The sequence below is a fragment of the Aythya marila genome (genome assembly GCF_965140915.1).
Source record: "Aythya marila genome assembly, chromosome: 4".
Taxonomy (NCBI): domain Eukaryota; kingdom Metazoa; phylum Chordata; class Aves; order Anseriformes; family Anatidae; genus Aythya; species Aythya marila.
In genome coordinates, this window is record NC_139045.1 from 64,051,990 (window position 1) to 64,079,335 (window position 27,346).

The following is a 27,346-nucleotide window of genomic DNA, read 5'->3' on the forward strand; positions in this document are numbered from 1 at the left end:
TTAACCTAAGGGGTTCCTCATTATGTCCATGTCCCCTTCCAGTGAATCTCATTCTTCTTAAAGAAGAAGGTGTCATTTACATGAGATTGAACAGGAACTAACAACTGATTCAGAAGATGAACAGATACAGAAAATTAGGGAAATTTTCATTTCCTTCTCCCTGGATTATGCATTTTGATTTATTGCATTTGTAACTTAATACCTTTCCTCTCCTTTTAATGTGAATAAATGAAAGTCTGTTTTCCTGGAGCTAAATGTAAAATCAATTAGGTGATTAGAAGCAACATATGCACCACAGTTAAAGGAAGGAAATCAGAATGTGTAAGACCTGCATAAATCAGAAATGTTGTCTTTTGTCTTGCTTTTGCTGATTGAGCAAAAAAAAAAAAGTTCACTGTCAGTTACATTTACCAACCCTTCTTTCTTTAGCAGGTGGAAAGTACAGGTGAATGTGATGTGCTGCTCATATTAGCGACTTCCCAAAACAGAAGAGACAAACTCTAGTGGACTTGAATTCTTCCTGGTTGACTTCTCATATCAGCCCCATCTTTCTAGGCTACCTCTGTAATCAGTAGGAAAAAAAAAAAAAAAAAAAAAAAAAAAAAAAAAAAAAGGCCCCTTCAGAGAGTAGTTCAGTACACACTTCCTGTGTGCTTACTATGCAGTGATCCTAGAGAAACTACTCTCCTAACCCACAGCATGTTAATAAAATGCTTGAAAGCAAAACTAGGTCTAAAGTACTTAAACATAGTTAGTTTAGTTTAGTTCAGCCCATCTTGTCCCATTGAATTTATGACTAACATTCTAAAAAGTAAACCAAAATCTTTTTATTTCTATGTTTACAAAGTTTTCTCTTAAATTTGGCGTGCACGTGATAAAAATAAAATAAAAGGTTGCTTTGTGTATGCTTGTGCTGTGTGAGGAATCAAATCACACTGCTATCTTATGTCTTTTCCAGAAGACTTGATTGTAAGAAATTTTTTCTGAAGAAAAAATTATCTTTAAGTTGAAACTACAAACAGCTTTCTGTCCTCAGTTAAAATGACAGTGAGACAATAAGCTTGATTTTCTCTGTTCTATATTCTTCACATTACTATTCAGATTTTTACTCTGTCTTTTGGGCCTGGAAAGCTTGCAAAACATCTTTTATGCCAATTCAGAAAGTATGCATGAAATGAGCTAGTACAGATTCAACATTGTGAACAGTGTTTCCATCATTAATTTATTTTGATGGTTTAGAAATGTTCATGATTAAAAAATTAGATATATATTGTTAAGAGGTATGTCTGGTTTCACTGAAAATGTTAGTGGGCATCTACTTGTGCTTCATAGTCTTACACTTGAGCACCTCAGTTTTAAAATAACAAATTTTTAGGGGAAAAAACAAACAAACAAACAAACAAACAAAAAACACAAACAAAAAAAACCCTGCTTGTGTGAAACCTTTTGAGTGGTGGGTTTTATTCACCAGCAATAATGCAATAATATCACAGTGGAGGACTTCTACTGGAAACGGGATGAAAAGCGTTTGGATGTTTCTAACAAAAGAAAAAGAAGATAAAACATTCATTGCAGTAGCAGAAAGAAGTTTTAGTCTACAGTAAAGTCAGGGTTGTAAATGGAAATCTGCCAATTCCAGTGAGATACAGAAGGTGTGCTAGGTAAACCTAGCGTGCTTTTTCTAGGTCATATAAAAAGAAAAATGAAGGTTTTCATGTAGCTCAGAGGGAAAACGTGGTTCATGACTAAACAAATAAAAAAGAAAAACACTATTTTAAGTCTCTCAACCCATGCAGCTCCACACACACAGGTGTGTGTACAACCACTGTAGTGTCTAAGGTTATATACTGCAAGGACTTATACCTATTCTTAATTCGAAAATGTGTTCGTTTATTTTTCATTCAATGACATTTTTCATGTGCTGAAGGTTAAATTTTGTTATGATTGAAGCATAATGGTGAGCATGGCAACTTTGTTGTTTCTTTTCTTTATAGACCTGGAAAAGAAAAAAAAATCTTACAAAATTGTTTCCAAAACAGAACAGTGTTTGAAGTTAAAAATAGAGAAGGTTTAGAATTCATTTATTGTAATCTATAACAAGTTTGCTTACTGAACCTTGGGTTCCTCCAAAGTATGAATCCAGACTTTCAAAAGATCTGTTACCCCAGCTAAACCTAAAACTTAAATACTTTGAAACTTTGGGTTATTTATCTTGCTGACATTCTTGTTTAGTAACTAAAAGTTATCTCTATTTAGAAATATGGCAATTTTTAAAAGTCTTCCATTAAATTAAATATTGCGTACCTCAGATAATGAGGCTGTGTGAAAGAGGGAAGGGAAGCAAAGGATATGCTCCATGAGACAAATATGTGCTTGAACTCCATTCTTTGACAGTACTTTTCTTGTATGTAGCCCCACTTTAGAGAGTCAGTCTTCTGGTGTCAGTCTCCAGCCAACCCAGGTCCTTCTGATGGCAGTACACCCAGCTGCTGTATATGCCATTCTTCACAGGTTTGTATCATCTGTGAACTTGCTGGAGGTGCACCCCTGTCCCAACATTAATGAAGATCAGGTTATTCAAGCATGATTTCCCCTTTGTAAATCTTTGTTGACTACTAATTACCTTCCTGCACTTCATGTGTTTGGAAATGGTTTCCAGGTTTAGTTGCTCCACCACTTTCCTAGGTAAAAAGATGAGGCTGACCAGACTGTAGTTCCCCAGATCATCCTCATTGCCTTTCTTGAAATTGGAATGATGTTTGCTTTTCTCTAGTCCTCAGGCTTTCACAGGTGCCAGGACCTTCCAAAGATAATTGTCAGCAGACTTGAAAAGACATCAGCCAGCTCTCTCAGCTATAATGGGTGCAACCCATTTATATATCCCCAGTTTGTTAAATTGCTTCCTAATCTGGTCATTTTCCTCCCAGGGTAAATTCTTGCTCCAGGTTTTCCGTGCGGTTTTAGGGTCATTGATAATGCAGCATTGTCTGAGAAATATTTTTCCTGAGTTTTTCATATATGCTCTTTGCTGCTTGCTTTATTTGTGTGTGTTTGTGACAAACAGTAGACAAGAGCAGCTATCTAGTACTGTACAAAGAATTGCTACTGCTGCAATGTCATGTGCATATTGAAGTGATATAAATTAACAGTGGTAATAACACAAAATTATAACGAAGAACTTGGCAAACATTTACTAAGTACAACAAGCATAACTAGTCACAGCACATCTCTGACACAGCTGAATGGATTTTAAAGATTAGGTTCAGATCAGCAAATTCGAAGTACCTTCTATATATGCTCTTGTTCACTCAACTGGAATGGATCTTTCATGAGTAATTATAATGTACCTACTCTAAAGGATGCTGTACACAGAACATAAGATAGGGGAGACTTTAATCCCCTTAACAAAATATATATGAAAGATAAAACACTTGGGGAAAAAAGAAAAAAGAAAAAAAAAGGCACAAAAATTAAAACAAACACAAAAGCAAAACAACTTGATGAAGAATGAAGCTAATCTGGGACTCAATGAAACTAAGTGAACTTGGTGAAAGCTGCAGTGCTCTTTGTAACAGGCCAATTAAAATGAGTAAAATGAGCTTTGAAGATATTGCACCCAAGTCTGCTTAAATATCCTAAACAAATAGTCTGAGACATGAGCCTGTTTTGCATTCATTTGCAAGTCTTACTTTATCATGGGTCTAATAATATTTGAGAAAACAGACTTTATCAGACTTTACCGTGCCATTAAGTCTACGAGTATATGAGCAAATGAGCCAGAAAGTAATTAATTTTCTCCTGAAAAACAAATTATCAGAAAGTACTTTTAGAGATGGACCACTTGAAAAAAATGGATCACTTAGTGTATGAGCACAAAAATATTGTCAGTCGTAGTAATTGCTGTCAATTGTGGCCGCTTGGTAGTTTTTCCATTTTCAGTCATTCGCAGTGTTCCAAAAGTTCATTCTATTTGTCTGAGACTTTATAAGCCCCTAATAAATGTTTGTGAAGGGTTCAGAAAATGTCGTGTATCTCAAAAATTACCTCCTGTGGGGTGTCTCTTGGAAAATGTTATCGTCTACAAGATTATTAAGTTTTGGAGAAGCACTGTCACTTTTGTATTAGAGAGCACAGCTGGGACATGATGCTGCTGAGCTCCGACTTTGATTCTGCCTGTCCTCATGGTCTTTGGGAAGACCACGCAGCACATACTAAGGTTCAGTAGCAAAATCATAGCCAGCACATGATGGAAACTCTGGCAATTGTGAGTCACATCTGGAGAACCGTGTCAAGATTGGGGTCCTCCAGTGCAAGCAAGATGTCAGCAAACTGGAGGGAGTCCAATGGAGGTCCACTAAAATGACTGATGGCTGGAGCATTTGATGTTCAAATGGATACAGGTAGGTTGTTAAACTTGGAGAACAAAGAAGCAGAGGACAGGAGTATGAGGGGAAAAACTAATTAGAATCTTTCACTACCCATGGGGGTGATGGTGATGACATAAAGATAGCAACATCTAAAGATGGAGAAAAACCCTTTTTAGAGATGTACACTGAGAGGACAATTGGCAAAAGTGACATGGTGCAGCAAGGGAAATCCCAGCTGGATAGAATAAAAGAAAATCTCTTCAGAACTCAGTGACTGGCCAGAACAGTATCCTTGCAGAGGCTGCAGAACTTCCTTTCTTGGAAATTTCCAAAATTCCTTTGGTGAGGCCCTGAGCAACCTGATCTAAGTTTGAAATTAGCCCTGAGTAATACAGTAAGACGTTGAACTTGGTGACCCTCAGAGAACCTTTCAAATCTAAATTATAGTATGAGTCTTTTTTAATGTTCAGTGAACACTATTCAAAAACAATATAAAAAAACGTGTATCTCACTTGACTGTGGGTATTAAGCAATACCTGGCTTTAAGCTCTTTGCCTCCAGTCTAGAGGAACAGAAAACAGTGAGAATGTACACTAGTACAGAACATGACCAGAAATATTTTGATCACATGATTTGTCTACCATATTGGAGAGGACATCAGGATTGTGGTCAGGCAAAATATCCATAGTTATCACCATAACTCACATCTTAAATAACCTCATCCTCAGCTAGCATGTGCAAAATCAGAGGCAGAAATTAAGTTACTTTTAGAGGGAGTTAACTATCAGTCGATTACAGCCAGGTGAAGGACAAAAATAGAAGCAGCTCTGAGGTACACCATCTCAAATAATCAGGATTTACAAAACACTTGAACAGTTCAAAACAGATTTATTAATAACCTGTAGTTTATGTATATGAAAGTAGAGTAATGAGGTTTGTTTCATTAGGTGAAGCCAAAGCGCATAACTAGCAGTAAACGCTAGTTATTTGTTTTGCATTTTGATTGTATATCTTCAGTTCATCACTGTTGCTGTCTGTCTGCTGTATTGTTGGAGAGTGTGCCGAGAATGAGCTGAGACAAATGTTATGGCAGTGCACATGGGAATGACAAGCAGTTGTTTTTCATATTATTGAGGGTTTGTGACCTCACCTCATCCTCCTGGAGGGAAAAAAAAGACTTTTCTCCACATGTGGATGAATGCTAAACTGTCTCTAATTAACAACACTTAGCTGGTTGGGAGCTAATATTAATTGGTGTTGGTTATATGAATATATACCATTCTAATGACTCTGCTTACTTATTTCTTACTATCATTGTTGAGACAGTAATTCAGGGCAACTTTCAGCTTCATTTCAGGCTATTTTTTATGTAGTCATTTTTCTTAGCTGTCCCCTTTGGTCACATCTGCTCTAAACAGAATTGGAGAAGGTGTTTCAAATAAGCATAAACAACTTAATTTTAATGGAATTGTTTTCCTGTTCTCAGAAGTTTTTTTTTTTTTTAAATAATCTTGAAAGGTATTTTTAACATATTTATAAAGAAATAAAGGAAGTAATCTTCCTTTGTTCTCAACAGCATTTGGAGAAATAACTTTTTTTTTCTGTGCTTCAAAATAAATGTATTTCAATTTCTTTGCAACAATAGACTTCTATTAAATGTTCTGCAAGAAGAAATTGCAAATTCTAATAACCAATGCTTACCCAGTTTCCAAAAAGAAAAAAAAATCTACAGAAGTGTAAGCAAAACAGACATTATGAAGGAACATTTCAAATATGCCTCCATAATACCTGCATACTCAGAATCACAGAATCACAGAATCACAGAATCACAGAACTGTTTTGGTTGGAAGAGACATTAAAGATCGTCTTATTCCAACCCCCTCCCTTGGGCAGGGACCAGGTTGCTCAAATCCCCATCCAACCTGGCCTTAAAATTTCCAGGGATGGGTCATCCACAGCTTCTCTTGGCAACTTATTCCAGTGCCTCTGAGTGACGAATTTCTTCTGAATATCTGATCTAAATCACCCCTCTTTCAGTTAAAAGCCATTATTCCTTGTCTTATCATTACATTCCCTGACAAAGCATCCTTCTCCAGCTTTCCTGTACACCCCCTTTATGTATTGGAAAGTTGCTATAAGGTCTCCCTGAAGCCTTCTGTTCTCCAGGCTGAACAGCCCCAGCTCTCTCAGCCTTTATTCGTAGGAGAGGCCTTCCAGTCCTCTGATCATCTTCATGGCCCCCCTCTGGACTCATTCTAATGTCTATGTCCTTCTTGTGCCCCAGAGCTGAACACAGCATTCCAGGTAGGATCTCACAAGATCAGAGTAGAGGGGGAGATTCACCTCCCTTGACCTGCCTGACATGTTTCTTTTGATGTGGCCCAGGATATGTTGTCTTTCTGTTTCAACTGTTTTTTGGTTCAACTCTTTGCTCTTTTTCAGGTAAACAAACATAAAGCGTCATGTTTTACTTTGTAAAGGAAGGATAAAATATGTATTTTCTATTCTGTCAAAATACAAACTACAAGGCAGTTAGATATGGCGTCAGTTACCTAGAACACAAATCTTAGTGAATATTATTCTGTTACCAACATCTAGGTACTCTAGCCTTGGTGTGTTCTTTATGCCATCTATCATGCAGACAGTACAGAAGAATTTCTCCTGTCCCCAAAAGCTTGGAGGACAAGTAGAAGAATTGGGAAAGCTCCCTTGCATTGGAGGGAGGAAGGGCAGTGCAGCCAGGAAGCCAGGAAGTTTCAAATTCCCTGTGTTTTCTATTGTCCTCTATCTGCAGGCTGTTTCTATTTCATGCTTCTTTCATGCAAGCTCTGCAGAAGCCAAAGTCCTGTTTTAGTAGTCACATGACATTCACTGTGTTATTAGGCAAATACAACTGCAGCATTAAAATCCTCTGTTTTGCTGTGTAGCAAGATGATTTCTTCACATTAGGACTCATGTAGAATTATTCATAATGTAAAAACAAAGTCAGTAACAATTATGCTGGTAAAAAATTCTGGTTCACCAATATGAAAGCCAAGCAGAATAAGCAGTGGTAATGTGAGGATTCACATTGGCTTTCTGGCAGAAAGCAAGAGTGTTCAAAAGAGCTTGTCCTTAAGTAAAGGTCAGGTCCCAGTTTTCAGCTTTGCTGTACCTTCCAAGATGTTTTTCCAGGTCTTTGGGATCCACTTCTTACTGACATCCTGTTGATGGTATTAACATCAACACTCTACTGGTTCTGAAAAAAGCTGCTATTAGATCTGCAGATCTCTGAAAACATCTGGAGATTCCTAGCCCAGAGCTAGAAATTGTGAGAGCCTGGTTTGGGCTAATGGCTCTAAAATTTGCATGAAAATTAGCTTTTGAACAATCTGTTTGAAATTAGAAAATTTAGTTTTTCTTCAGAATTTCCCTTCTATGGGAATCTTGAAATTCTTCTTTTCATTCTAAAGATGAGAACCATTTTTAGCATAGTGATGAAGGTTCTTACAGAAGGGAAGTTCTTACTCATGGACAGGTTTAGTGGTAACTCAGGCAATTCAAAACACTTCAACATTAGTGAGGCACTGGTAAACAGAGCTGACTTCCCAGAGAAGTTGCTTTGTTCACACAACACTGCACAGAGGTGCCAGTTTAGGTTCAGGAAGCCAGACTAGCCTAATTAGACTAGCCTCATGCTTTGACAGAGGTAATAAATTCTGCTTTCACAAAAGGGGCAGCACCAAGGTCCTGTAACTAATGGTATGTCTGGGTGAGGTGGTTTCTTCAGACCCATCTCAGAATTCTCTATGAGATTTCACTAGGCAGTCCAGATGTAGCCACATGATTTCTTGGAAGGAGACCAGTTAATGAGGGTTAAGCCATTAACTGCCTGCCCCCTCTTGGACAAGCTGGCTTACACAATTTAGAGATGAGTTATCCTTATTGGGATTTGTACGTGTCTGAAAGATTATTCAAGGCCTTGCTAATCCAGACCAAGACTGAACAGCTCTGCAACAAGTATTGAGATGAGCTCACGGAGAGAATCCAAAAAACACCAAGACACAAGGCCAGTTCTTCCTAAGCCCATTGCATTACTTGTTTTGACTGTAAAGTTAGGAACCAGTGCACTACTGCAGTTCTCTGCTTTGCAATGTTCTGGAATGTAAAATGTCTGTAAAGAGAATGTCAGGATCTGGTATGTTTTGTTTACTTTTCTAACACACAGGAAAATCTACACTTATTAGCAGCTTCATGTCACAAAAATAAATAAATAAATAGATAACATTGCCTCCTCCTCTTAATATTACCAGCACAAAAATGGAAAATGATCCCTTTTAAATTTCTAGTTAGGAGCTACACAGACTTAATCATTTATCATATTCAATAAAGACCAAAGGTGTTATCTGAATATCTGAACTGCATATATCTTGCTTTAACTGATTAACTCAGATTTATGAAGTTTGGCTTGGGCTTAATGATTGAAATTATGTAATGTACTTTTTACTCTTAAATTAAAGTCATACACAGAATATCAATCATGATTTCCTTTTCCCCAGGTAATACACATGAAAGAAAAGCTCTGGATAGTGAGTACCTCATCTGGCAGGACTTCAGCAAAAAAATACCCTAACTAACTAAGATGATGGAGTGTAAAGGGGAAAAATGACCTTAATAACTCATCTGTAACTGCTTTTGTGAAGAGACAGAAATATAAATAACAAATATACATATAAATATAAAATATTTATTATTAAAACAAGTATACAGATATAAATATGAGAACAGATATAACTTATTCAGAAAGTACTCTGTTTAAATTTGTTTCCATGGAGAATTTTGTTCAATCGTAATTTATCTTCCAGACTGAAGATAATCAAAAATCCAATTTGCTTTTGCTAGGGGCATTATTATTTTATCTTAATTTGAAGAAAGCTTTTTCTAATGTATTAAAACTTTTCTTCAAGCAAAAGAAAGCAGAGTCTAGCTTTGTAATTAGAACAATTTTCCTACAACTGGCTCATGACACTACTTTAAAAAACAAACAAACAAACAAACAAACAAACAACAACAACATAAAATACTCCAAGCCATTTATTCTTTCACTTCACTGAGGTTTAAAATTTGGGTTTGACACCAACTTAGTAATGTAGTATTCAATATGAGACACAAAACTGTAATACATTCAGTAAGGTATTTCTCAGCTACCTGGTTAACATAAAGATCCCAAATAACCTCTGATTTTACTTCAAAACCAATCAGTCTTTTTGTGTGTCATTTGCCTTTGATCAGATAAGAAGCTTGCATAAGTAAAATTACAGTGCTTATTCAAAAAACTAATCTCCATTTGGTCGATTTGCCACCAGCCCCTCCCTAGACTACAGCAATAGTTTCAAAGATTCATTTTTCAGGTTCCTAATATTTCACTTGCTGTCAATTTCAATTCTTAAACCAATAAATCAAACCCACTTATTTCTTGAAATATTGAAAAGCAAGACGCTAAAAGGGAATACTTCATTTCTTGTATAAAGAAAGAATATTGGATTTGTATAAGGAAGAAAGACAGAGGACAAAACTGCTTGTGATCATGACAAACAAAACCAGTCAGGAGTTGGTACAACAAGTCCTATGAATCCTTAACACAGAGCAGGAGCCACAGTATTTGTTACTATCAGCTGCACAGCAAGACCTGGAGCAATTCCTTCTGTGCATTCATCAGCTTAACAATTTGTAGCTGCAGGAGTTACTTAATGGAGTGGTCATTGGCTCCAGAGGCCTTCTGCTGTTGTTCATGTCCAAGCTCTTCTCTAGGCTGTAGGCATATAATTTCTCTATGATCAACTCATTTACCCTCAAAAAAAAATCTCCTGGAAAAAAATCTCCTGTTGTTTCCAACACCTTTTATCTCACACTGGTCTGATCCAGATAGCCAGAGAAATTCCATCTACATGGGTTTGAGCCAACTGGACTTACTGTGTGGTATCACTTACATCACTGTAGTATGTATTTGTGTGTTTAGCATAGAGATGTGTGTCAGGTGCAATATAATGTAACATGGGTGAAAATGTCTGCTCTGTATACTGAACATACACATTTACAGCATCTGTTCTTTCTAACTGGACTTATGCAGCTCGCATCTTTTACTACACCACTATGAATACACAACTCTGCTGACAGGATCAACAGAGTTACCACACATATACATCAATAATGTATAATCAAAAAATGGAAGAAAATTCTGGCTCCAAGTGAAAGAGAGGATATACAGAACTCCTTAAGAGATGCGTCTGAGTCTGCATCATTCTAGCTTTCATGTCTAAATAAAACTGGCCTTTGAACCACTTAGAGGTTGTGACAGTTTCAGGAAGGCTGGTGAATGGAAATATTAACTATGTTTCTGAATCCTGGTTTGGTTTTGTTCTTATTTCATTTGTTATCTCTTATTTTTATTTGTTATCTCTTATTCATTTTTTATCTCTTTTTAAAATCATTCATGATTGACAGATATGTCAAAAGGTTACTTGGGAAATAATGTAAGACCACCATTCTCCCACCCAGAAACATTTCTCCCACAGGAAACCAAAGAGCCTCAGCATCTCCACAAGCTCCACAAGCTTGGAGTGCAAACCCAGTTCCACTAAGTGTTACCATTCACCTGGATATGCACAAGATTTCATTTATTTCTTGATTGTTCTGATGACTCTTTTATTTGCACTAAATATTTATGAATACTCTTACTAACATATTCATTTTTCTCCCAGAAATGCGAATAGTTGTTGCATTTAAAAACAATTCACAGCAGTCACTCTTTACCCTGCCTTCACCTTCTGCCTCATGATGGCTGAGTCAGTAAAGAAATGACTCAGGACATTTTCTTTCTTGAGATCAGAGTCTTATCATCATAACCATCTCTACAAGCATGTGATCATATGATTCTAGACACCATAAGAGCTCTGTAGTCCCAGACTAAACACAGTATTTCAATCCATGACTTTTCATTACATATATATATATTTAATTGTAAGAGGTAACCAGACATAATCTACACTTCACTTAGTAATAATTGAAGAAAAAAAAAAAAAAAAAAGCATCTTTCATTACATCTGCTCAAAGCTACAACTACTCTATTTAAAAACATACTGGTGTCAATAATAAAAATAATAAAGTTATATATTTAATCTTTCTTTTGCAATTCCTCCAGGCTTAATAATGTGCAACATTCTATGTAATTTGAATATAATTGAAGTCTTCTCTTTTTTAGCATGTGTTATGAAATTCTGAGCCTCTGGAGGTGAGCAGACACCATGTGCCACCTACTTTACGATTTTGTTTCAGAGATTTGACTTATTGAGAAGTAAGCTTAATGCAAATAAAATGGCTTTCCCCTCCTGGCATTTGGCAGGCATACAGAAATATAACAGAAGAGTAGAGTACATAGAGACACTCACTTCTCAGAAGGGTGTTCAGAAAGAATAGAAAGCATTTAAATTCAAAACAAATCATTTGTGACAACCCCTAAGCAGTGCCTCATTTCAGAAAATGCAAACCTGGGAATGAAAGTGAAACTGTATGTAACTGTCAATTAAAATAATCTAATATTGACTTAATATTGACTTTTCTGCTTTTTTTATTTTTTTAGTACAGATTTTCTGGAAATCCACTCTTTTTAATTTCCTTATATATTCTACAGTTCAGGACAACTGAATCTAATCTATAACCAACATACGTTACACACCTCATGGGATAAAAGATGATGGAAGAGGCACTGTCGTTGTGGATCACTTCTCAGTAGTTCATATCCACAACAGATATAAGCTTCACAACTAAATGAATTCTAAAACCATTTCTCAGAGAAGATTGACTTTGTATTAGAAATAAGGTATTCATCATTCCCTATTTGGGAAATCTAAAATACTGTGTCTTAGATAGTTGCATTCAGAAATGAAATCCAGTGAGCTTCTGTCAGTTTTCTCAGATCAGAAGAAAGTAGAGTAATGGCAGCTTATCCAAGGTAAGTAGAAACACATGGAAATTCCTGCTTGCCCAAGCACTATGTACATTATACATTTGCTGGCTACACCTTTGGATTTACAGGATTTAAATCAGATCAGAATTCGGTCCTCAGAGTATTCAACATGCGGTTCTGGGAAAGGATCCAGAAGAATTCAGTCAGTAACCAAGATTCTGTCATTTTGTAAGATGTAAGTTACAGGCTGAAAAAATATGTATGTTACAGTAAAGTTGCAGTGTTATTTCTTATTGAATTTGGAACTATGTTGGAAGCTATTGAAAATACTCAGCTAATAGAACACTGCATATGTTTAATGAATGTGGAATATATCCCTGGGACAGCAGCTCTCAATTCTGTGAGGATACTTTCTGTAGGTGCTGAGCCACAGTCATATGTGTGTGAATACCAAGTGTTTCAAGGCCTTCCATTTTATTGCTGCTACTTAGTAAGCCATTTTGACAAGTGAATGTCTATATAGCTATTTTAAAATGTATAAACCTGAAAGGTATTTTTAACACTGTTTTATCAACATCCAGGTGTTATTTTATGGTTAAAACAGTTCCTAGTAGCACAGCAGCAGTCCAAGCTCTGCTTGCCTTGAATACACAGACTCTATCACAATCAAAGAAAGTTTGGCCGTAGGATTGGACCACAGCAGTGGAGAAATCAGATTTGCCTTTTGAACAAATCATGGATTTACAATGAGCAGATCTACATTTGAGAGCTACCCTAGGACACAACTGTGGTTACTTCACTGACCCTGAAATCTCTGCTGTAACTCCTTCTTCCAGGTATTCCTTTCAAGATGAAGAAGACATGTTCATGGTGGTTGATCTCTTACTTGGAGGAGACCTGCGCTACCATTTGCAGCAGAACGTCCACTTTAACGAAGGAACTGTTAAACTATACATCTGTGAGCTGGCACTTTCCCTGGATTATTTGCAGAGATACCACATCATTCACAGGTGAGAGAATTTCATTTGAGGGGTGGGCTGCTTACTTTTCACAGACTAGAGGAATTTGATCACATCTCAGATTATATGGCTCTGTTTATTCAGGAACTATGCACCCCTTTTTAAAGTTTTTATCATTGTTGTACAGGTGTGTCCTAGGGTAGAATTTGACTCTGAAAATGTTTTTAAGTGTTTTCTTTCTGCCCCCATTCATTCAGTAGCTCCCTTTCCATACGTCCTTTTCATGTTCTTGTTTTTATCTCATACCATGATGTACATTTTTTAAACACTAAGTATAACATGTAAGAGCCTCCTGGTTGCTTTTAATTTAGTTTAAATTCTCCAGTGCTACAATGTTCCTGAACACACAAAAATTGTAATTCAAGGCAATAACTTCACACAGCATCAGGGAAAGGTCACAACATCAAAGGCTGGGAATGAGGAATAATTTGTTTGTTTCCAGAATCTGCATGAAGGTCACAGGGAGAAGAGGTGGGGAAACTAGAGAAATAGTAGAAATAAATTGGGACAGGAATAGGTGGTGTATCCTTTTTACACTTCTAAGATTACAACAATCTATTACTTTTACTGCCTAACTGATGGCAATCACAATATTAATGTCAAAAAAGGTGTCAAGAAACAGGGTCCGTTTGTTTTTGTTGAACAATTGAGTATTTAAGTCTAACAGTGGAGTAAATTCTTTTTTATGTTAGCACAACTATGAAATTATAAAATGATAGGCTTTTCCTCTATTTTACTCATTTTAGGCTAAGTTCACGATATTTCTCCCTGATTTAAAGGTCACTGGCCTGAAACATAAATAAATAAATAAATAAATAGTATAATTAAAAAATAAATAGTTTTGTGTGTTACTAAAGTTGGCTGTGAGTTTCAGTGAGCAAACTGAACTAGACTGCAATAGATCTTACAGTGGCCGGTATAAATAAACACCTCCAAATTTATTAATTGACAGTTTTATAGTTAAAAACAAACAAACAAACAAAAAAAGTGTGATCCAACTTTATGAAGAGGGAGGGAGAATCTCTTTCATCTGAGGTACAGTGGTAGTTGTGTGTCCTGTATTACTGAAACTGTGTAAGAAAAAATAATAAATCAAGCAAACATTGCAACAGTTGTTTTGTTTGCAATTTAAATGCCAGCAAATGTTGCAAGCATTTTTCGAATTTTTGTATCTTCAGCACACTGTTATTATTTCAGTGCAGTTTCATATATTCTGCATACGTTTTCCTTTCTCAGTGAATATTTTAAAATTTGAGCTCAGAACTTCAGCTGACCTTTGTTTCTGTGCCTTGAGGAATGTTCTTTGTGAAAAACAAATTGATGAGCATTTTTCTCACCCTCATTTTAGTGATGAGACATTTTATGCAAATAGGCTGTCAAAACATTCATGAGAGAATCTAGTTTGTAATCAAAACTTGTATTTTATTACAAGCCTGTGACTTAAAAATGTTTCACAGAAAAGCCCTTGAAAGGTGGCAGATGTCTTAAGAGAATGGAAGACTGGATTCAAGTCAATGTAGTTTGTAGGGTTTTTTTTTTTCTGACTATGCATTTCCATGGTCCACCTGTGACATTGGGCAATGCTATTTTGTTCTTTTCTGTATTAATTTATCATGGCTGGTAAACAATTTTACTTAATTTTCTGGTTTGCACTGGTTGTAGTAACACCACTGACTTCAAAATTAGCTGTTGATTTGCACCAAGGCAGGTGGGAGGTGTAGGAACCCCAGGAGCAGCTGGAGCTGTTCTGGTGTTCCATTTGGTGGCAAGGTCTGGAACTGGAATTTTGCATTCAACGTACATTGGAAGTTTCCACAAAACCAGACATATTAAAATACCTGGTTCTTAGCCTGTGGTTGGTCTCACTGGCTGGTGTGTTAGGACTGTTGTTTAGGATATGAAGGATCTGGCTCTCCCACTCCACTGTGCTATTGGAAAGAAGCAGACCTGAGGCCTGCATGTGGCTCTCCCACTTCACTGCTTACTGCCCAAATCATCCAACTGTGGCACAAGGAGCCTTTTGTCCTTCATTTTCACACCAGGTACCAGAAAACCCCAGATGATCTACTTGCTATGGAGGGCATTATTTATTCAGGACTATCCTGTCATGTTCTGCTGTCCACCAGGCCTCAGCCACAGCTTGGAGCAGCACTCTGTGGGGCAGGCCTTCAGCTGACATGAATGTCACCAGCATTATTAACATCACAAGCACAATGCTGATTTACATTGGCTAAGGAGCTGAGCCAGCAGCATTGCGCAGCAGGGAAATGTGTTGTCATTACTTTCCTGCCACAAACACCCCATCTTAGTCAAAAATTAAACCAATGAGCTGGCTGGTATTTACGCTTGGTGGTAGCAGACCTCAGCACTATCATTATGAGGGAGCCCTTCTAGTCAGCGTTCACATGTTAACCTACAATACTGTATTAGATCTTTCACTTTTAAATGAGCATATTGGTAGCAAAAAACAAACAAACAAACAAAAAAAAAAAAAAAAGAAAGTTAGTGAGTCAGAGAGTCATTGAGAGAACCCCCTACTAGATTTTATCTGTTCTACGAAGAATAGTTGAATGATTCATCAGACGGTAGGTGGATTTTCAAATCACACTATTATAAAGAACTGAATTTATGATGTGTGAGTCAGGAACTTAAGTCCTCCTCAATATTTACAGATGTGTGTGAAACGTGTACAGGTTTCCATTACTATAACATCCAGCCTCATGACAGAAGGGATTTTTCAAGATTAACCTGTGGCCCCAGGATTTTACCAGAAAAGGAGGTGGGAATGAGGCAGGCAGGAATTATCAGGCATGTGTGAATAGGTGTAGGAGTGTCTAGGTCAGTGGTATACCAATTCCCATCAGAGCTGCCATACAATGTTCCTGCATTTGCTGATGTGGTTAGTTTTGTGCATTTTGAATGTGGCAATCATTTCAGCAACACAAATAGTGTTTCTGCAGGGACAAATTAATCTGTAGTGTAAAACTACTACTATTCTGCTGTTTATTAAAACTGCCATTTTTATTAATTGCATACTTGTATATAAACCCATATTTGTCACACACAATCCTGCAAATGTGATTTCATTTCTTATGGCAACATTATAACAAATGCTGCACTGTGTGTCTGTCACTTGCAGCTGTATTGTAAATGTCTGCATTTATCTAGATGAACAGCCAGAATTATAAACACTTTAAAAGAAAAAAATGCTCTAAGTTTCAGGCTATGACCTGAAGACTATTCTGGGCAAATTTTTCACTTTACCTTAAACAATGGCTAACTTAATATTGAGATATCTCTGTTGCTTATTGGTAACAGCTACATCACAAACCTGTATTTTCCCACAGCTCTGCCATAATATCTTACCCACATAAAATTGAAAATACTTCTTTAAAATCTGGATGAGTGGACCCTTATGGACTCTTGGATCCAGTACATACAGAAAGGCTTCTGACAATTCACGTGCTCTCATTTGCTCCAAAATGTTGGATCAAATCCAGCATACTGCATTAGCTGACATCAAGTTTTAAGACTGTATGACTAAATGTATTCTTCCCAGTGCTGCTTGTATAATACCAGTGAATAATATATTGGACAAAAGTTTTCCCATCAAAGGCTGAATAAACTTATTTCAGACATGAGCAACGCAACCTCTTCCTTTCACAAATGTTGCTGTTCATACATTTCAATAAAACCACCTGCTTCCTTACAGAAGTAGGCTGCACATTTTCATTCAGCTATTTCTTCCAGCAGTAGCAGTGCAGTTGTCCCTCCCAGGATGCTCTTGCAGCCAGAGCCTTGGCTCGGAGCAACACAGCGGCTGCAACCCAAGTAACATGCTTGTGCTGATAACACTACATTTTCTTTCTAAGTGTTAACTGCATTTCCCTTACAACTTTTTATCATTGTTTGGTTCTATTGGTTTCATCTGGTCAGAAAGGAGGCTGGATGTGGCAGATGTCTGGAAAAGAAAATGCAGGAACCTTCCAGCCCAATTTTAGGATACTGGACTACCCGTTTGATCTACATGCCTAGGACTTTTTTATTTCAGTGTTTTTTTTTGTTGTTGTTATTGTTTGTTTGTTTGTTTGTTTGGAAAACCATGTGTGTAAGTATACATCTAAATCTTTGGTTGAAGCATGATTTGACCAGAATTTGTGCAGGTGGCAGGTCTGTGCAGTGTTGTTCCTGTGATCACTGCTCTACTCTCTATCCCCACAAGAGATGGAGACTAGCACCAGGAGTCATTTGAGCTTTGAACAGTTATTCAGCAGCAGTGCAGAGGGGACAAAAACTAATGGAAAACAGTGACAAATTGAGCATGGTGTTCCATTGCAGAGTAAGAGTGTCTTGATACCAACAGCTAGGCAAGAGGTACTTCTCATTTAACCCTGCTAGGTTGTGTTACGGTATAGGAGATTCCAGTTTGTTCATGGCCATTGAGCTCTTCAAGGTGGCCAGCAGTCTAGTGAAGCAAGATAATGTGTCCAAATGATAAAAACCTCTCTCATTAAAACAGGCCTTCCTAGTCTCACTTGTGAAACTAACAACCTAGAAGAACAAACTGGTATTAAAAATGGTCCCTTCATAATGCTGTCCATTTAGCATGTAATCAGTAAATAAGTTTTGGAAATTATTTGAGAACAAGAGACAGAATCACAGAATCACAGAATTTTCTAGGTTGGAAGAGACCTCAAGGTCATCGAGTCCAACCTCCAACCTAACGCTAACAGCCCTCCACTAAACCATATCACTAAGCTCTACATCTAAGCGTCTTTTGAAGACTTCCAGGGATGGTGACTCCACCACTTCCCTGGGCAGCCTGTTCTCACTTCATTGATTTTCACAGATGTCGCAGGCAGAATAGTTACAACATGAGGTATACCAGGACAAGTTAAGAGGACATTATTCCTTACCAATTTCAGCTCATGATAATAGTCTTTTCATTTCTGGTAAGAGTGTGCAGATAAAGAATAAAATGCTGAATAAAATTCTGAAGTAGACATAATGAAAAACCCAACAACCATAATGTCACTATTATTCACATGTACTCCCAGGGATCATGACAGGTCAAGAGGCCTGTCCATTGAATTTTCTTCATTTGTCTCCCCATGTCTCTTCCATTTCTTTGTATTATGTCCTCTAACCAAGTGCAAACCCTCATTATTTCCAAGGACAAATTGCAGGAACTGCACAACAAGTTATGTAAGAGAATCAAATCAGAAAATTTTTCAAAACCAGCTAATAAATAAATAAATAAATAAAGATACGTAAACACAAAGCACAGAAAATCTGCTGAATGCTTATGAACCAGCACTGATCAAAAAGAAAGTGATTTACAAATTTTATGCACAAAAGATGTTTGGATTTTACTTGAGTCCTTAGGAAGAAAAAAAATATTACATATCACTAGATATGAATATGTAGAGAACAAGTCTTTCAACTTTTGAACAGAGTTCTTTACCTACAAGAATAAATTGCTTGTTTGGCAAGAGTAAAAGATAAATTATTAGATACCTCAGATGACATACTGCAAATAAAAGAAGTTGGTTTGAAAACACTCTGAGACTTCAATATCCAGAGACTACATTACTAATGAAGTAAAAAATGCTTGTGTCAGGAAAGAGACAGAGGGAGCATGCAGAGATATATGCTGCAACATCAGGTGATCCAGTCTTGCCACCACCACTGATATACTCTTTTATTATGGATATAAGTGTACTCTACCTTCCTCACTCACACCAAACACTAGAAGATAACCATCATACCCTTTTTTTTTTCCCCATTGCTGAGAGATTCACATTACAGTCAACAGAGGGTTGTTTGGTTCCTTACAGTTTTGAAGTGAGTAAATTAAGTCTATTCACCAGATATGAAGAACTGTTGGTCCTTTCATCCTCCTTATTCTCATTACTGAGAAGCTGCAACAATGTGCTAACATGAAATATTTTGCTTAGCCAAAGAAAATTCATCTTACAAGCACCACATCATTTAAAATGTAGCTGTTCAAAAAAAGTTAGGGAAAGTCTGAACTGCAGATGGAGGCTGGCCAACTATCTTGCATTAGGTGACAAATTTCCAGTGACCAAACACAACTTAAGCCAACATAATCCTAGATTTTTTTTTTTATTTTAATTTTTTGGTGCTGTATAGAGCTCTAGAGAACAAGTGTCCTTCACTAACAAATAAATAAATAAATAAAATAAAACTGTTTTGTCACTGTAGTTGGTTTTCTTATTGCTTATTTCTCTTCTTAATCACAGACATCCAAACAAGCACAGATATAATGTAGAACTAGATTTAGATTTAGAAGAAAGTTATGTATTAATGCTGAGTATCATTTTTACTGATTCTTCTATAACTCAACTAAAAAATTTCAAATAATTTTATCTGAATTCTATTTTTTTATAAACATTTGGTGTTTTTTTTTTTTTCTGAATCCCTTCTTGCCTCACCTCTCTGACATTTACCTGCTACCAATACAGTGAACACAAACAATCCTGTTTTTTCTTAAACTCTAAAATCCCAATACCATAATTAGGGCATTGTGGACTCCTTTGTGTCTGACTTGCTCTTATTAGTTGTATATCCATACCCCTTACTGACAGAAAACCCAACTACCTTGAATAAAGTATTCCAGAGTCCATAGAGGGAATCAGTATGTTATGCTGTTTCTACCTAAGAACACAGGAAAAGTAGATAGTGTTAAGTCAGTGGAAGAGGGCCAGCTGAAGATTTTTAGAGCTGCTCAAGGTCACCATCCATTTACACCCTTTTTTACAATTCTGAATCATCTTGTGAACCAGAAACTTTTGGAAAGAAGTAGAACCATAAGTAGTAACTACTAGAGGAGAGTCAGTTGTGGACAGCGCTGAAAAGCTTTTACACCCCAGCAGAATGCAATCCTACTGGATTATTCAATCTGAAGTAGTTTCACCTCTGAGGGTATACAGAAACTGAGGGTCAGGTGAATTCAGACTCTTTGACATGTCAGGAGGTACAAATGCAATTGAAAATGAGCAACAAAATGCTACTAAGCAATTACCTTGCTGTAGAGCTTGCTGCTGCAGTTAAGTGTGAGCCAACATCCACAACTGCTGTGTACGAGCAAGGGTCACTGTTTTAATAGCATATTGTTATAATTCCAAATATAATAATCAAAAGTACTAATAACTATATTTAGTTAACTTTGATTAAGTAATACTTCTGAAAAACATAACAGTATCCACAATATTAATTACCTGCCTCATGTGGCACTGCCTGGTTTAACTTGGTTTTGTGGTCCTCCACACCCCATCCCACGGCAGTGCTGCTGCTTCAACCTACCTGCTCTAGCTGGAAGAGGAATGAAGTCTCCTCTTACCAGCAAGATCAAATTAAGAATGAATTCAGATCTTAATAAAAGGGATGATGTCATAAGAGGAAAAACAAAACAAAACAAAACAAAACTCTCTGATAGATTCTTTCAGAGGAAGAATCTGATTGATTCTTCCTTGGGAAGGTTTGGTGTTAAAGTTGTATTGAAAGTATTCTCATATGTTTGCTATTAGTGTCTTGGAATACTAACATTACTAAATATAATATAATAATACTAATCTGCCAGTATAGTGGCAGATTTGCATGCAGTTATATTTGTTTGTAAACTATGAAGAAATCTAAAATCTTTGATTAAAGTAGGTAGATGGAGAGTGGTAATATGGAAAAAGAATGTAAAATTCAGGTTGAGGAAAGTAAAAACCAATAGCAACAGATGGACAATTGCTTCTTTCTCCAGTTTCAGCTTTAATGGCTGCATCATTTCTTCAGCTTGGATGAGCATTACATATATAGAATATTCTAGCATTCCCTTGGAGATTTCCTTAAAATTTTAATATATAGCAAAATAACACAGACTTAAGGCAAAAAATGCACATTTACGTTAAATCTTCATGAATGTTGTAGTCTTTTATATCTCAGGAATTTAGAAGGTTGTCCATAGTGCAGTAGAAAGAATTTCATTAAAGGATATTGCCAATTTTAGCTTCTTTCTTCGCTTAAAAATGCATTCAGGAGCTTTCAGAACAACTCTAATATTCCAGGTGAGATGTGGTCTGAACTGCATAATTTTTGACTTAGATACACCCTCCAGAGGGCTGAGAAAGAGTGGAAGTTATAACACTGATCATCTGGTAGAATTTTCCCTTTCAAAACAAAAGGCAGGGACTGTAATTAAGATACAGATTTCTGAGTTTTGCTCTGCTGAAGTTGCCTTCTAGACTTTTTTTTTTTTTCTCCTGTATTTATTCTTCATATATTTCATGGGAGCTCCTCAGGAAAATTCCCTTGAGGTTATTTTCAAACATACCTATATCCTCTGTGACTTTCTGTCCTGACTTCCCCAGATAAGTTTTACAGAGGAGAAAATACAGAAGCTCAAAGCTTTGATGCTGTATGACAGTCTTATTGACAAGACTGCTTCTCCCAACATGTATGTATGCTCACACCCATGGGAATTTCCTATTGACCCAGTGGGAACAATTACATTTTCCTCTAGCAGGGGAGACAAGGCAAGCCTGCGATTCAGCAGCCATGGTGTTCTCACGTATGCAGAAATGTTATCAGAAGGGAAATACCTTAAAATATGATGCTGAACGAAGGCCTTGTAAAGTGAGAACAGCACTTGGTAGCTAGTAACTGATGCACCAAAAATTTATTAGTGAACCAAAATTTATCAAATGAGATTTTGTTGAATTTGGTCATCTGTACACAGTCAGACTAACAAGAACGAGAAACCACGTCTCCCCAGTGGCTATCATTTTTTGTTCACTCATTTATTTGTTCATTTTGGTATGCATATGGAACTCTGGCACAGTTCTGGGTGCAGGATGCAGAGGAGGTGCTTTCTATTCTAGTCTAATGATAAAAATAATATAAGGCTTCAGCTTCTCTCTCTCTCTTTTTTCTTTTTCTTTCACAGTGACTATTCTGCATCTAATCAGATGAAAGTCTCTAAGTTTATTTCAGTCATATAACATATTTCACACTTTTTTTTTTTTTTTTTTTTTTTTTTTTTTGTCTTGGGTGTTTACATCTGAGCACAGGTTCTTTAGAAAATAAGTATGGGTTACTTATAATAAAACTGTGGCTCTCTTCCTATGCACAGAGATTGTCTCTATATCTATACACAGCTAGTTTTAGTTCAGATTGTCTTTTGAGGTTCAAAGCATAATTTTATATGGCTTTATACAGTTCTCAAATTGTTAAGTTTTAGTAAAAAGCAGCACTGCTTTTTTGTTTGTTTGTTTGTATTTGTTATAATTCAACATCAAATGATATGCTATAGAACTGGAATGACAAAAGACCTCAGAAATTAAAATAAATAAATAAATAAATAAATAAGGAAAATAACAGGCAGAAGATATCAATTTTTTAACAGTGTCAGAAAAACAAACTTGACAAACAGTCTTGCTCTGAACTCTGAATGGCTGGCCCATGTGCTCAGAGTGAAAGTGGCCAAGTTTTCAACCAGATGAGCAGCTATTCTTTGTAGAGTCAATAGCAAGGAAAGACAAAACTGGGGGTAAGATAGCTTACCAAGAAGAAAAAGGATGTCATCTCCCTGTTCAAGAGTTTGGGGAAGTTGCTGGGAAATAACCAGGGAAATGATAAGGGGAACACTGATGATGCAGCTAGGCAGGAGAAAAAGGCAATTTGGAAGCATTTCCAGAGAGTGGATAAAAGATTAATATCCTGGGGGGAACTTCTGCATTAAGCATGGAGGAGATGGCCAGACAGTCTCTGGGAGGTCTAAGGAAGAGATCAGGGAATGCAGAGCACGGATTAGGAAGTGGGCAAGGAAAACATTCTGGGGAGAGGGACAGTCCTTGAAACTCCAATTCAGGAGTGACCAGGAGATTGGAGAATGTACAAGAGCTACTATGAAGTGGAGGGATGCATAACAGGTGAAATAGGGAATACCTATCAGTATATGAATTCTAGTAAGGCTAAATGAAGGTTGACTGGTTTTAAATACGTCTTGGTCAAACAGCTTTATTTGCCAGCTGTGAAGAACCCTGCCTCTAGTTCTTCATGAAAATAGGAAAAAAAAAATTGTATGTGTATACTTAGGAAAAGTGCTGATGTGGGGAAACACAGTCTTAGATTTGCTGTTACTCTCTCAAGTTGATACAAAAGTTAAGAGATGGTCTTAAAAAGATCGGATCATTGTGTCTACTCAATGTGTTTTGTAGGTCTATTTTGAATTCAAGTCAATAAACAATTGAGACATTTATTATTTAGACTTACTCTTATTAAGACTTACTCTAAATAATCAATAACAAATACTAATATGTCACTTAGCAAGACATGCTGAGGTGAAAACCTTTTTCCAGAAAGCTGCATTTCTCAGCTTTCATGTTAATTAAATATATTAACTATCTAGAGTTCTGCCTTTAAGATCTACAGGGACTTGTAGCTTACCTCTTAATTTGAGACACTGCAGAATTTTCCCATGATGGTGCTCCTTCAACTCTATGCAAACCAACTCAGCTACTGAAATGCTCTACAGACAGACCATGATGCAGACACATGCACTTACATATGTATGGAGAGTTGAACACTAATTAAAGTACCATCTTATTTCCCTGAGTCCCAGAGTACCTCAGCTGCTGAAACTAAGAATTATGAGCATACAGGCAAAGATCTCCATTTGCAGTCAACACACTTTCTTCCAATCATTATTATTTAATGTTTTCTTTTGGAAGAAACAATGTCAAAAAGATATAGCATAGGAGATCTAAAGCTGAGAAATTGAATTATTATGCCCTAGCTGTCTAGATTTTTGAATATATATATCAAGCTAGTGTAACTCTTCAGTTAGTGAGAACAGCAGTGCTCGCTCTTTGCCTACTCTTCCCTCCTAAGAAATTCTGGGTTACCAGTCTCCTTCCGTCAGGCCAGATTTTATCTCTCAGAGTTGAAATGTGTCACCAACTGTTTGAAAGCAGCTCTGTGCAGCAGTGCCAGGTCCCTGAAATGACACGGATGGGCTTGTGATGGCCACCTGTCTAGGACGGAGCCAAGGTACCCGCAGGCTTGGAAATCCCTCTCTTAACCATACCCTGGGAGAAAGCCATGCAGAACCTCAGTCTTTCATCCCACAAATGATGAGGATATTTTATTTGATGGCACCAGTTAAGAACATTCTTAGCCATACAACCTATTTTAGCTATGGCTCAATTTATCATGTGTGAAGGATTGAGCTCTTTGTGGTGTGAGATGACGTCAAACGAGATGAGCACCAGAAGCGTGACTCCTGCAAGAGGCTTAAGTACCTGCCTGTGCTTCTGTGATAACACATTACAATAATTTGACTCAAGAACATTCCTAGTTGTTTTCATAATCCTGTGCTGCATGCAAGATTTTTCTTATGTTTTTATAAACTTATTCCTCAGTTCACCAAGATCTAAATGCAGGAGTCTATATTTGAATTGGCTGTCCAAGCAAATGGATACCTAGTCAATACAACCATCAGAATATAAAAAGCTATTCAGCTTATCCAAAAATAAACGTTTAGTCATCTGGCTGATTCTTTACACTCCAGTGACTGGATTGTCTAGACATCCATTGAATAAAAATTGGAATGTAAACACCTAATTCACAATAGAACCTAATCCAAGTGTCTGAATTTAAGGGTTGCTTCCCATCTCAATTTTCAGTTGAATAAGTAGCAAGAATATTCCTCATAGTAATGTCCCTACTAGGAGTTACTGTAACAACCTTTTCTTTGCAGAGTCTTGTTTAAAAGTACCTTCACTTGTATATTATTCTTGCCTAGTGGTCTTAAATAGTATGATGCTACTACAGCCTGTGAACTTAAGTAATATTGCAGATCTTTCATTCCTTATCTAGAGTCATCAAGAAGACTTGGAATAATTAGGTAATTGATTACGAGCAACATTTTGTTGTGTCTCTTAGAATAGAGAGGCTTTTTAAAAAGGTGGCATACTGATTCAAATGGTTCTTGTCAAACCTCAACTATCCTAAACAACAGTCTGCAGGAATACACATATTTATTGCTGTGGGAGTTTCTTAGTAAGTTTTCCTTCTTAAAAACATCCAATTATTCTTAGAAATAATTTATTACATTTCTTCCCAGGATAGGTGAGGCTGAAGACAGAAAAGTGTCACGAAACTTGTGTTTGATGTGTTAGAGTGGTTGGAGGGAGGAAATGCAGCATAAAGTCAGATATCAACCCCTCTACTCCATAGAATTAATCCATTTGTTGGTGTATTTCACAAATAGACCTGGCAGCTGCAACTGCCAGTTCAGGTTGTAATAGGTCAGGTTTTTTAATCATTTACCAAATATGATTTTCATGTACCTACCAGCCTGTATTACTGCAGCTCACTTTTACATATATTAAATCTATAAAACCACTCAGAAGGGGAACCATGAAAAGGAAGCCAAATCTTATTTGTGTGTGGAACATATTCAGCCTTCTCTTTATGGTGTCTCCTGATCGTGTGTATCACAGGGTCTGAGATGGTCAGTTTGAGGAATAAAGGCTCAGCTACTTATATCCATGCTTTTCTTGTCATAGGCACAACCCAACAGCAAATGATGGTGGTGGTGAGGGTGATGGGGTATCTTACATTCAAGCTAGTATTTGGGGTTTTGGATCAGGGAGAACAAGACAGCATTGCTTACAGAAATATTGTTTTCTGCTTGCTGGTCAATAGCCCTTCTCCCCAATACATTGTAGTGCTGAAACTCAGATTAGCAGAAAATGTGCTTGGTGGGATGCTTCACACCTATACTAAAGGGATGACTGCTGAGGCACTCAATAACAGCCTGAAACCATTGGATCTTCCTTGGCCTGTGCGGGAAGGCGGGAAGTCCACCATGTTATATATATATATATATATATATATATATATATATATATATATATATATATAATAAATATAAGACATACCAGCCACATTGTCTGTAATCTGTGTAGTCTGCTTTGCACTTTCATATGCATGAAGTAAACAGTTGTTAAACAATGTTTTATTATTTTTTTTGTGTATAATGCGGTTCAAACAACTTCTGATTAACTTTTATATAGAGATGGCTATAGAGTTTTTAAGGCAAATTTTAGAGATGTTGTACATTGTGAGCAGCGGTTGACTTAGGTATAGTCTCTTAAGCAAGTGTGCTTGGTATTTGTTTTCATTTTGAGTTTGAATGATAAGCTGAGCAAACTCTGGGAGATTTAATACATCTGAAAGTATCTATTCCATATTTCAAGCAGTGGAAAATGATGGAAGAGCTATAAGTATTTCAGTCATTGCAAAACACCAGTTTTCACTCTAGCTTTTTACAACAGACAAAGCCAAATGTGTTTATCAGTAACAATGTTCTCCTGATTTATCTTTAGGCAGAGGACAAATGTCATCAATTCCTTCTCTCATTTGCTCTCATACATGATTTTCTGCCTGTATAAATTAGGAGAGAGCCTGTGTCTTTTACTGGAAGCAGACCAACACTTGTGCAACAGCTGGCAGAGTACATGCCGAGGACATTTTTCCCCTTATTCCCAGTCAAAAGCTCTCATATGGTATCTCTGAGGAAAGAATTGTCCCCATTAGAATGTATATACTTTTCTGCTGGACCAGATAATTCTTTCTAAATGCCACTCTCTAGTTAATGTCTAATGAGCTGTGCACTTCCCATGGTTATCAGAGATGTCACCTGTTCTTGAAAGCTGATTCGCACATAAGGGTATGATACCTATATGCACAGAATGTGTCAGAAAAGCTTGAAGCTACAACACAGAAAAGGTTACAGTCATTGGCAGTGAGGTTATCAACAAGTTATTGCTACATGGTCTTTCTTCATGTCTCCTCCATGCACACTGGAGAAACATTTGACTGAAAAGATTTTTTGTTTTGAAATGTGGTGATGTTTTGGCATCACAACAGTGCTAACAGTTGTTCAAGGTTCCTCCCGGAGATACCTAAAAGCCCAAGAGCTTTAGATGTGAGGCATG

The 27,346-nt window shown here is 36.9% G+C and overlaps 1 protein-coding gene across 2 annotated transcripts in view; it reads left to right on the forward strand.

The window, feature by feature from the left end:
• Positions 1 to 27,346, forward strand: part of STK32B (serine/threonine kinase 32B) — a gene marked incomplete at its 5' end in the record, with an annotated part of 176,929 nt that overhangs the window by 84,425 nt on the left and 65,158 nt on the right. For both annotated transcript variants that reach the window (XM_082758674.1, XM_082758673.1), the window contains one exon: positions 13,149 to 13,322. In XM_082758674.1, the coding sequence (XP_082614800.1) occupies positions 13,149 to 13,322 (174 nt within the window). The remainder of the gene's footprint in view (positions 1 to 13,148; positions 13,323 to 27,346) is intronic.